The following is a 12948-nucleotide window of genomic DNA, read 5'->3' on the forward strand; positions in this document are numbered from 1 at the left end:
TCTTAACTTCCAAAAAAGAAAGGACTCAGAGTACTCCAGCCTTCCCGTTCCATGCTGATTAAGTGTGAACAGTGGCACAGTGAGGTGATTGCATAAGAACTAGTTCATGTTATATTAAATCCATACGCAAACTGGGATTTTAGGGATTTAAAGAAAAGCTCATCTCTCCCCATCAAAAAAATAGGCAGTGAATGAATATATTAAAATTATAAAATAAAAACTCTAACCTTTAAAATTTTCTAGTACTTGCTCAGATTTCTAATATACGCCAACATAAGTGTACCATTTTTATGGTATGGAAACAATGGGAAAGACTACAAAAGATTTTCTCTGTCACTCTGAGGAATGGCGGTGGGGAGGATAGGTTCCACTATCCTCAAAACAGTCAGTGGCTGGGCTGTAGGGTGGAGGTGGGGAGTTTGGCCAAAGAGAGGTCCAACTAGACCAAGAGAGCAGTGATGGCCGGCTGGACTGTCATTGCAAATTCTGCCCACCAGAGGGCAGGCACGAGCGACTCATCTACACCCTTTCCTGGCCCCCACACCTGGGAGGGCCCCCACACCTGGGAGGACAGGCAGGGGTAGCTGGGGCTCCCTCCCAATAGCAGAGAGGGGCAGTGCCAGCTTTGCAGACAGCCAGGCAAACAATGGCAGATGGTGAGTGACAGGTTATCATCAAAATCACCACACAAAAGACCTGCTGTGCTTGCCAAACTTACCACTTCACCTGTGAGTAAAGAGACCCATTTTACTCTTGTTCCAGGAGACAAAACCTTGTAATTTACTGGTCTGCACTCACGCCTGTGAAAATCTAGGCAAATATCCACTTAAAACGTCAAGGCCTGGATTTAAAACAGCAATCATACAGATTTTGTTTAAAGAAGAGGGGGAGGAGATGTGCGATGAGAACAGGGCTTTGAACCGGTACTGCCTGGTTCGGTCACGGCCAATGAAGTAAAACCCAAACGGACCTGAAGTTTTTTAATGTAGGTGAAGCAGAATGGGAAAATTACGGGTTGAAGCCCTGCTGGACAGTCTCTCTTAGAAAACAAGGGCAGTGTGCTCGTTGCACAGCAACCAAATCTCTTGACCAGCAGAGCTGCCCCACTCAAAGATGTTAGCTGACCCCTCTGCTTTGAATGTACGTCACTCTCCACAGTCCTGGCCACAATCCAATCTCCTGCACCGGGCTCCTGAACGTGCTCACCACACCTCTTCCGAGTCTCCCATTCCAAGGCTTCAATCCGCAAATTTTCCCATTCCGCTTATTGTTCCACTTAACCCAAATTTAAAAAATTGGGGTCTGTTCCGATTTCGCTTCACTGGCCGTGACTGAACTGGCTCAAACCCCTGGATGAGAGCCAGGCCATCCACCAGCACGGGCACAGCAGTCATAGGTGGTGATGGTGATGAGGGCACAAATCCCTGGCTCCCAAGTACGGTAATGAGCATTCAAATATATCATGATTGACTGGATAACTGCTGCCAGAGAAGCTTATTACATGGTACCATGAAGGACCTCTGCTTCCACGATAATCTTAAATTCCATATATGTTCTCTCACCATGCCAGAGGAATAATTGTGGGCTTTGTTTCTCTGAGTAATAGTGAGGGAGGCACTTCGTAACTTAACACCCTCTTATTGAATAATGTTCTCCTCTCACCTAAGTTTAAGATCCATCTTGCTATTTACAAAAGGCCATGAATACAGAAAAGCGCCAGACCTTGTTTCCATTCTTTAACTGGTAAATGTGCAAGGCCATCGGGACCTCTGATCATCCCATCCAAAGGCCTTTTCAGGGCAGGTCCCCATCCAATCAGGGGGTGGATTCCACCTATCTTCAAAGTCCTGCTCTCTGGGGCTGCTGCTTCTCTGTAGCCCCTTTGGGTGCTCTTGCTGCTCCTCTTCCTCAGCCTGGCCTCTAAACACAGCAGCTCCATAGAATTCCAACCTCAGCCAGCTTCTCTTCCCACAGTATGCTTCCCTGACTCTGACCTAATTTCACAGCTTCCACCATACCGTACATACTGGTGGCTCCCATGTCTTCATCTCCACCGCTGACCGAGTCTTCCCAATAGTACTGGACAGACTACTGCTTCCAACACTACAGGACACACCTTCACCTGCAAGTTCTAAATGTCTCTCAAACCCCAACTCTCCTGAACCAAATACACCTCCTCCATAAATTACAGCAATGACAGCCACCCACTGGCATGCACCTTGGAGTCACCCTCATGTCCTTCCCAACTATCACGTGGGGAATGATGTCCAGTTGAGTTGACCCCGTGACCAGCTCTCAAAGACAACCGTCTCTCTGCTTCTTCAAGTGCCTCTGTCTTGGTTCAGCCTCAGCCATTTTTCACCAAGGACACTGCAGTACCCCTGACTGCATCCCTGCCTCCAATTCATCTTCCCTTCTAGACTGACCAGCTCGCCACATGATCTTCGATGATATGCAGATCAGACCATTTAAAAATTTTCTTTGGGTCTTCAACTACAGACACATGAAGCCCTTCAGAGCAGGTGTCCCCACCCTCCCACTCCTCCAGCTAGCTCTCTTCACTCTTCCCGCCATCAGGTTACCACCTCCTGGAGATACTGGGCGCTCACAGCTTTGAGTCTTTGTACACTTTTGTCTCTCAGCCTGACTGCCTGTCTCCTCATCTGTGTCCACTGATGTCATTCCTTTATTGTTCATACCTTTACTAAGGGCTCCCACGTGTCAGTAACTGTGCCGGACAGTGGGAATAAAAGGACGATTAAAACTTATTCTCTGTGGGCAACAGTGCAATGTTGTGGAGACAGAGTTATAAACAAAATAAATTACATTACCCTGAGGTGAGGACTAAAACAGTTATGTACAAAGTGTGACTGGTCCCCTGAGGAAGGAGCTGCCTACTCTGCCTTAGAGGTCGGAGACAATTTCATGGAGGGCACAAGTTCAAGTTTGGTCTTGGGGTGTAAGTTTCACCAGGGAGAGAAGGGAGAGAAGGGTACTTAGGTCAGGCAAAGGAAACATCATGGGTAAAGGCAAGACAGGTCTGGAAGGATGATTTGTTTGGGTGACTAAGAGTAGTCTGATGTCGCCTGAGTACAGAGAACAAGTGGGAAGATATGATAGAATGAGCCAGATAATGATGGTCCTAAACTGACATGCAAGACTTTATATTTTACCTGGTAGGTTTCATGGTGGAGACCCTTCTTCTCACACCTGATATTTCTCCATAGAGGGAACTTCACTGGTATAATACTCCTGGCTTCTCTCTACCCTCACTCCTTCCCCGGGGAGGAGCTGTAGCTTAACTGGCTGGTGAACCTGGATAAGGAAGCTGGGCATGAAGAGCTTTGCCCCTTGCTGTCTTTCCCCCGGGTGTGAGTCTGCCGACAGGAAGTTCACCTTCTAGTCTATTTCTCCATGCTCTGAGTTTACAAGGGCAGCATCCCCCATCCCCAAATATACACATCATGTGAGGAGGCCTGCTTCCTGGGGCTGGAGGATTGGTACTGTTGTTGTTAGCTGCCGTTGAGTTGGCTCCAATTAATGACAACTTTATGTGCAACAGAATAAAACGTTGCCCGGTCCTGTGCCAACTTCATGATCATTGCTATGTTTGAGTCCATTGTTGCAGCCACTGTGTAGTGCCTTCCAACCTAGGGGGCTCATCTTCCAGCACTATACTGGATAATATTCTGTTGTGATCCATAACATTTTCATTGGCTAATTTTCTGAAGTGGATTGCCAGCCTTTCTTCCTAGTCTTAGTCCGGAAGCTCCACGGAAACCTGTCCATCATGGGTGACCCTGCTGGTATTTGAAATACCAGTAGCATAACTTCCAACATTATAGCAACACACAAGCTACCACAGCATGACAAACTGACAGACGGGTAGTAAGGAGCTAGAGAAGATCTCTAATTCTGGGGTTTGACATTAGGAGGCCTCTTGTTGCCGTGCACCAACCGCTGACATTGAAAAAAGTATGATTCTCAGTAAGAAAGATGATATTCTGACCTCTATATCCTTCTTCCACTCTGTCTCTCTTAATGCTTTTTGAACTTGGGTGGGTAAAAATGTTATTTATTTGGTCCCTCAAGCCACCTACAACAGTAAATGATGGCATGACAGAGTCAGATCTGAATTTCTGAAGATCAACTTGACAGCAGTGGAGAATGGATTTGAGGGGCAGAATGGCGAGAGAATAGGGGTACCCATCTCTGCCCCGCTGGAGTCAGGTCACATGTTATAATTCACAGCCTTGAAGTACAGGTGATAGAGAAAGCTGAGAAGTCCCAGTTAAAATAAAATCTCTGGGCACATCTGACACATTCACCTAGCATATTTCTACATCTAGACTCACTAAGACTGAAAAAATACATTTGAGCATTAAGTCTGGAGTTTAAACACAAAGGGGATCATTATTCCCTTTTACTGTTTGAAACAGGACAGAACTGACTTAAGGTGCCTGGGTGCAGTTAGGATTTCTAACAAGTAGCCCTAAAAAGAGACACTGTGAAAGGCATTAATGACACTTTAAAAATACAAAGTTTAGTCTTGCAAAAAAAAAAAAGAAAAAAAAAAAAAAGACCTGAATCTGATTAATCTGACTAAGCCTCTAGATCCAAAGACCAACTTACAGGAAATACAGAGGACAAAGAAATATGTTACACTGTAGTACAATCAATAAAATCCAGACTATGGAAAATCTATAGGTCAAAAGACCTGCCTTCTTCAACAAATAAACTGCGTGAGAAGGAGAGACAGAGATGGAGGGAAAACCTACGGATCAAAAGCCTTAAAAGACATGCTGATCAATCACAACCTATGGATACTGATTCCAACACATTCTAAATTTAACGTTGATTAGACATTTGACAGCATTAAGGAATTAATGTTCTTTTTTGGTGTGATAATGGTATAGTGGTTGTGTTAAACAAAAAAGGCATTCTTACCTTCTTTTAGAGATACATCCTAAAATACTAAAGGTGGACCTGTTGTTTGCTATTGTGTGCCATCAAGTCAATTCTGACTCACAGTGACTCTATGTGACAGAGTAGAACTGCCCCATAGGGTTTCCTAGGCTGTAGTCTTTATGGGAAGCAGCTCTGGTGGTGCAGTGGTTAAGCACTTGGCTACTAACTGAAAGGTCAACGGTTTGAACCCACCAGCTACTCCATGGGTGAAAAAATGTGGCAGTCTGCTTCTGTAAAGATTTATAGCTTTGGAAACTCTGTGGGGCAGATCTACTCTGTTCTATAGGGTTGCTATGAGTTAGAATCAACTTGATGGCAATGGGTTTGGTTTTTTTGGTTTAATCTTTACAAGAGTAGATCGTTGGGTCTTTTCTCCCACAGAGTCACTGGTGGGTTAGCAGCTGAACACTTAACCACTGTGCTACAAGGGCTCCTTAAAGGTGGATCTGCTTCACAATAATTTGGGGTGCAGGGAGTGGGTAGGTATATAAAGGGCACAAGATCAGCCACGAGTTGAACAGTTGAAACTGGATGATGGACATATAAAAGTCGATCAATTCTCTCCACTTTTAAATATGTCTGAAATTTTCCATGATTAAAATAAAAGCCTCAAGCTAATTTTATTAATCAAGTAAAGTAAAAGTAAAAAATCTTAAGCAAAAAGGTAAAAATAAGAACTTTCCTCCAAAACAATAATTTTAAAAAATTAAATTAAAAAAGGTAGCCACAAAATGTTCAGTAATATCAAGTAATAGGTATTATTTCATTTTAAAGATGAGGAAAAAGTTCCAGAAGGGGCTGAGCCTTTCTATCTATCTATTCTACATGTTTTGTGTATGAAAGACTGACTTACAAGGAGCCATGTTAAGGGAAGTAGAGACTGATGGGTGTTTAAGAAATAGTCCATGTCTGCAATAAAGTTGCAATAACAGACATAAAGGCAAATAAAAAATCATCAGTGTAAGGAGGCATATGCTATCTGTAAATTAAGTACTACAGAAAGTTTCTAACACTTCAAGAGAGACTGGGCCGATTTCCCCTCAAGACTCTTCCCATTAAAGTGGAGGCCCATCTTACACAGGGCTGGGGTTATAAAGTCCGCTGCAGGGCAGAAATTGCTTAGCCTGATAAACCTTTGAAAATGTCTTTTATAAGCCTATAAATTACAGTATGTCATTTTGTACATAAACTCTTGTACAGGAATATATATGTAAAAATGTATAATGATGATGTGATGAAGGAAGAAAGGGCACTGGACCTATCCCTCTTCCTTCATGACAGTCCTTATATTCTCAGCACATGTAGGTGAATTCTCGTATGTTAATTAAATGTACGTCTGGTGCACCTACTGAGGGCATTTGACTGGAACCTGCCAAGGTGACCCACTTCTGGAGCTGCGTGGTTCTACGTGGTTTATTCTTGAACTTTAGACTGCAACGGCATGTGGCCAGTCTCAGGGTATTACAAGTAGAATGACTTTTCTATGAATTTCTACTTGGTGCACGAGAGTAATGATTTTTTTGTTATTGTTTATTTATTTATTTATTTAAGAGATAACCACGGGAGTTTAGCTAACACTTTTAGATTAAAAATAGTAATGACTTACCACACAAAGAAGCCAAAGCACAACGTAAAGTATTTGGGTCTTGGAGAAGAGATCTTGCCCAAATTTTATGCAAACGATAGCTTCCAGGAAACCAATGACCCTAGTTAAACAGAAAACAAGAGGTTAAATACTAACTCATCTTACTGGTGGACAGATTACCAGAAATATGCATTATTCAAATAAAGCGTTCATTAGTCACACGATTTCTGTGCCAAACACTGGTAGCATTTACTCACAGAATGACACTGTTCTAGCCCACTGTACTTTCTTTAGAAATACTATATATATATTTTTTAATTCTTCCTTCCTCCCAGACCGAAATCTCAACTCATACATTTTAATAGCTGGTGGGCCCGTGAAAGAGAGGGTGCCACGTGTGGACTGAGCAATGAGCCCCGTGGGCGGGACAGTCTGCCCCTATAGGGGAGGTGGCTACTTCGGTGACAGGAGTTGCTGATGCTTTCCTAAGTAATCATACGTGTGGGAGGAACCTCAAACCAAGAGCAACCAAGACCTCTGGGGAGGTGTGGGATAGAGTGAGCTCTGCCTGGGTGCACATTTACTTTACTGGTATCATGTGAATTTCTTGCAACAAGAATATATTCAAACATTAGTTGCGTAATTAAAAATAAATTTTAAAAAAGCATTACAAAAGTTTAATAGGTACTGTTTTCATCCACCTCAGAGCCTCTATAACCATGAGGAGTGGGCCGTCATGCTGCTTCTGAACCCTCACAAGCAGAGGGAACCTACTACCTTTGCAAGGCAGCTCATCCCACCAGTAAACTTCTCCTCCTGTTGGAATGTCTTTCGTTATTTTGGGCTGGTACCTACCTCCTATCCCCTCTATCCATGGGTCCTAACTCTGCCCTTAGCCATAGAGGGTGAGTTTGATCTTTCCAAGTGACCGTCTCCCAATAACCTGAAAGCAGTAATCACATTCCATCCCAGCCCTCTATTATATTTCCACATTAAACATCCCTTTATATATTTGGCAATAAAAATCCTTTACCCTCACTTGGTCTGTAAGCAGACAATTTTGCTAAATTCAAAAATGTTAAAAACAAAACAAAACAAACCAAAAAAACCCCAACTCCTTGCATTTACCCTTTCATTAAAACATTAAAGAAAGAAGCCACTCTTGTCTTCTATAGCCTCATTTATGAATATAAAAATAAGGCCTTTATTAAAGTTCAGAGCTTGAAGGTGAGAATGGATGAGGATGAGATTATACAGCTGGTCATGTGATCCCCAAGACCGCACAAGAATACCAATTTCATACAACTAGACTTTAGGTGTTTCCTGCTCAAGACGGAATCTGGACAATTAGGATCGGTGCACTTGCACAGACATTGCTTAAGAAGGAGAGAAGGGGCCAGAAGGCTCTCAGTCCTTCTGTCCACTGGCAGATACAAAAGGTCACTGCCATCCTCAAATGTGTGGATGGCTCTAAACCATGGAATTTCTGGAATTAGAATCGCTCCAGCAAGACAGGATATATAGGGAGAAAACCTCCTAAATGTATCTTTAGAGTTTGGGACCGTTTTTTCCCCTAACGCCAACTGAATGAGGTGTAACAGTGGTTGGCATGAATCTTTAAAGCCACAGCCCCTCCCCTCAAACACACTGTGGTATGTGTGAGAAAGCTATCGTTTTAGCAGAGACACGCGAAGCTTCTCGGTGCAGGGCCGAGCTTCACTGTAATGTTAAGTCTAGACTGTGCTCTGACACTAGATGGCAGTTAAATGTCTGTTACTTCCAGTCTGCACTGAGGGGAGGGGTGCCTGTGAGTGGAGATTTTAAAAAAAGAATTATTTAATCTCTGACTGGGATTTCCTGAAGAATTCTTATGACAAACTGTTAACATCAGGAAATAAATAAATAAGCTGTATCTACCCTAAGTTTACTATGAGAGATTTCTGGACATTCAACTAGATTAAGAGACTAAAGCATGGTGACTGGCAGACCAGGGCTGTGTTTCTCAAACCTTAGTGACCTGAGACCCATGGCAAGAAACATTTTTTCCACTGTGACCATGTGCGTGTGCACGCACACACACACAAATGCCAAAAAAAAAAAAAAAAAAAACAAAACTCAAATTCCCAAATACAAAAAAAAAAAAAAAAAAAAGTTTTACAAAACATTCCTATCCTTACACAGACATTTTCTACTCTATTTCAATTGTAAGAAAATGCTGGTCCGGACCCACTCACTTGATTTCACAGTGACTTGTAGTTTGACCTATAATGTTTTTTTTCAGTCTGCAACTTTAGGGTATGATTTGCTTCTACTTGCTGAGAAATCTTAGCTAAGCCGTTGAGGCCTTGCCACTGAAAGGTGACAGCTGACAGCAAAGACCAGAAGGAGGCAAGGGAGCCAGCTGTGGGATGATCTGGGAGGGGGGGTCCCAGGCTGAGGCAACAGCCAGTGCAGAGATGTCAGTGAGGGGAAGGGGCAGAGTTGAGGCCAGCAGGGTACCACAGGCCTTGAGGACTGACTATTCTAGGGCCTGGCTTCAAGTCTGAGGGGGATGGAGCCCCTGGAGGGTTTGGAGCAGAGGGATTAACATGACTTGATTTATATTTTAATATGATCATTTTGGCTGCTGACTGGGAACTGAATTAAGGAGGGTGAGTAGAAGCAGGGAGAGATGAGTAGGTTAAGAGGCTCTTGTAATAATAATCCAGGCTGGAGGACCCGGGTGGTAGCTGTGGAGATGGCGAGAAGTAGTGGGAACTGGGGTATATGAAATCAACAACCATGGTGACTCCTTTACATACCAGCTATTGTCCCCCAACATTATCCCTGGTCCACTAAAGAATGTAAGCAGGGTTACAAAAGAAACTGGGGGCACAAAAGCTCTAGGCTCAGTGTGTCTAGGCAGACAAGCCAATCCTGAGAAGCAAAGGGAGGGTTTTTGGTTTGCCAACAAGACTGGCCGGGATTCTGAGGATGCCCACAGCCATGCCACAGCCCTGCCTGCCTACGGCCTCCACAAGCACTGCTCCAGAGCTGCAGACGATGCATGGCTGCAGCACTCAGGAGGCGGGCAAGTCACTGCACCAGCAAGGAGCCAGCCCTCCAACAGTGGACTGGAGACATGCATGCCCATAACAAAACTACTATACAGCCACACAGGTAGCTGGAGGTGTTCCTGAAGTTCAGAGGAGTGAGATTCCAGTTCTGATTAGGATAACCAGATAGCCCTTTTTGGAGAAAGTGATGGCCAAGCTGGGCCTTAACAGACAGATAAAACTCCAATTGTGTTCCATGGTACTGTTTGGGTTTCCAAAGAACCACAGGGGCAGAGGGGGGTGGGAGTGTGCGTGAGCAGAGGGGTGAAAGGGCCCTGGGTGTCACATGCAGGACAGTTCAGCTCCACCATTTTTATATATATTAGGGTTTGGGGCAAAATTTGGTTTGAGGAAAGGGACTGACCTGCTTTTTTTTTTTTTTTTTTTTTTTTTTAGTAACTACTACTAGAGGTTTTGAGATGGTAGTGGAGATACTTCTGAGCAAGGGAGCAGAGAGTGGCAGTATGATACTGAAGTCTAGAGAGGATGCAAGACACTCAGGTAAGATGCGTGAAGGCGGAGAACTGGGGCAGGGATTCCGGCTGTAAAGCCACCCCAGCAGCACGCACATGAAGGGCCTGAAGCAGAGGTGCGGACGGGAAGCAGGGCCAAGGACTGACTCTGAAACATCAGCAGGAAGAGGGCACTGATTCACTAGTGCTGGCTTGTTGTTGTTGTTAGGTGCCTTCCAGTCGGTTCTGACTCATGGCGACCCTATGTACAACAGAACAAAACACAGCCTGGTCCTGCACCGTCCTCACAATCGTTATTTTTGAGCCCACTGTTGCAGCCACTGTGTCAATCCATCTCGCCCAGGGTCTTCCTCTTTTTTGCTGACCCTCTACCTTACCAAGCATGGTATGACGTCCTTCTCCACGGACTGATACCTCCTGATAACATGTCCAAAGTATGTGAGAAGAAGTATCACCATCCTTGCTTCTAAGGAACATTCTAGCTGTACTTCTTCCAAGACAGATTTGTTTGTTCTTCTGGCAGTCCACAGTATAGTCAATATTCTTCACAAACACCATAATTCAAAGGCATCAATTCTTCTTTGGTCTTACTTATTCATTGTCCAGCTTTCACATGTATATGGGGCAACTGAAAACATCATGGCTTGGGTCAGGCAGACCTTAGTCCTCAAAGTGACATCTTTGCTTTTTAACACTTTATAGAGGTCTTTGCAGCAGATTTACCCAATGCAATACATCTTTTGATTTTCTGATTGTTGCTTCCATGGGCGCTGATTGCAGATCCAAGTAAAATGAAATCCTTGACAACGTCAGTCTTTTCCCCATTTATCATGATGTTGCTTATTGGTCCTGTGAGGATTTTTTTCTTTATGTTGAGGTGTAATCCATACCGAAGGCTGTAGTCTTTGATCTTCATCAGTAAGTGCTTCAAGTCCTCTTCACTTTCAGTAAGCAGTGTTGTGTCATCTGCATATTGCAGGTTGTTAATGAGTCTTTCATCAATCCTGATGCCACATTCTTCTTCATACAGTCCAGCTTCTTGGATTATTTGCTCAGCATACAGACTGAATAAGTATAGTGAAACGATACAACCCTGACACACACTTTTCCTGATTTTAAACCATGCAGTATCCCTTTGCTCTGTTTGAATGACTGACTGCCTCTTGGTCTATGCACAGGTTCTGCATGAGAACAATTAAGTGTTCTGGAATTCTCATTCTTCTCAATGTTATCATAATATGTTATGATCCATACAGTCAAATGCCTTTGCACAGTCAATAAAACACAGGTAAACGACTTTCTAGTATTCTCCGCTTTCAGCTAAGATCCATCTGACATCAGTCCTCTTCTGAATCCAGCCTGAATTTCTGGCAGTTCCCTGTCAATGTAACGTCTGCAGCCGATTTTAGCAAAATTTTACTTGCACGTGATATTAATAGTACTGTTCGATAATTTCCACATTCTGTTGGATCACCCTTCTTTGGATTGGGCACAGATATGGATCTCTTCCAGTTGGTTGGCCAGGTAGCTGTCTTCCAAATTTCAATGAATTGGAATTGACTCGACGGCACACAACAGACAACAGACAAGTGAACACCTCTGGCAATGGCATCCCTTTGTTGAAACACCTCAATTGCTATTCCGTCAATTCTCGGAGCCTTGTTTTTCCCCAGTTCCTCTAGTGCAGCTTGGGCTTCCTTCCTTCAATACCATTGGTTCTTGATCATATGCTACCTCCTGAAACCACTGAACATCTACCAATTCTTTTGGGTACAGTGATTCTGTGTATTCCTCCCATCTATTTTTGATGCTTCTTGTGTCATTCAAAATTTTGCCCACAGATCACAACAAAGCGTTCTGGACAGAGCTGGAGAAGGATGTAGAACAAAATTCTAACACATACAAAAAAGACCGATTTACTGGCCTGAAAGAGACTGGAGAAACCCCGAGAGTATGGCCCCCAGACCCCTTTTAGCTCAGTGATGAAGTCACTTCCGAGGTTCACCGTTCAGCCGGGGATTGGAGAGCCCCATATAACAAAAAGGGACTAATGAAGCACAGCAGTCCAGGAACCCTTAGGACTAGAAGGCAGAAGGGGACAGGAAAGCTGGTGATAGGGAACCCAAGGTTGAGTAAGGACAGTATTGATATGCAGTGGGGTTGTTAACCATTGTCATAGGGCAACATGTGTACTGTTTAATGAGAAACTATTTTGTTCTGTAAACCATCATCTAAAGTGAGAATAGCAGTACAACTGGAAGAACATAATCAATGTCACTGAACTGTGCATGCAGAAATTTTTGAAATGGATGGTGTATATTAGGCTATGTATATTCTCACCAAAAAAAAAAAAAAAGTCAAGAAGGGGGAGGGCTGACATGTCTGACATGTCGTGGCGTTGTTAACCAATGTAATAAAGTAATATGTGTACTGGCTGTTTATGAGAAACTATTTGTTCTGTAAACCTTCACCTGAAGTACAATGAAAAAAAAAAAAGTCTTTGCACATTTCATTATAATACTTTACTTTGTCTTCTCAAGCTGTCCTTTGAATTCTGTTTAGCTCTTTTAACTTCATCATTTCTTCCATTTGAGCTTTAGCTACTCTATGTTCAAGAGCAAGTTTCAGAGTCTCTTCTGACAATCATTTTGGTGTTTTCTTTCTAATGATGTTTTGCTTTCTTCATGTATGATATCCTTGATGTCTTCCCACAACTAATGTGATCTTCAGTCACTAGTGCTTACTGTGTCAAATCTATTCTTGAGAAGATCTCCAGATTCAGGTCGGATACACTCAAGGTCGTATTTTAGCTCTTGTGGACTTGTTC

At 43.3% G+C, this 12948-nt stretch overlaps 1 protein-coding gene across 1 annotated transcript in view; it reads right to left on the reverse strand.

Moving 5' to 3' along the window:
- PTDSS1 (phosphatidylserine synthase 1) overlaps positions 1-12948 on the reverse strand; it is an 84037-nt gene that overhangs the window by 5659 nt on the left and 65430 nt on the right. The window contains exon 9 of the mRNA XM_023725917.1: positions 6575-6674. Coding sequence (XP_023581685.1) covers positions 6575-6674 — 100 coding nt within the window. The remainder of the gene's footprint in view (positions 1-6574; positions 6675-12948) is intronic.

This window comes from Trichechus manatus, unplaced genomic scaffold (genome assembly GCF_000243295.1).
Source record: "Trichechus manatus latirostris isolate Lorelei unplaced genomic scaffold, TriManLat1.0 scaffold00009, whole genome shotgun sequence".
Classification (NCBI taxonomy): domain Eukaryota; kingdom Metazoa; phylum Chordata; class Mammalia; order Sirenia; family Trichechidae; genus Trichechus; species Trichechus manatus.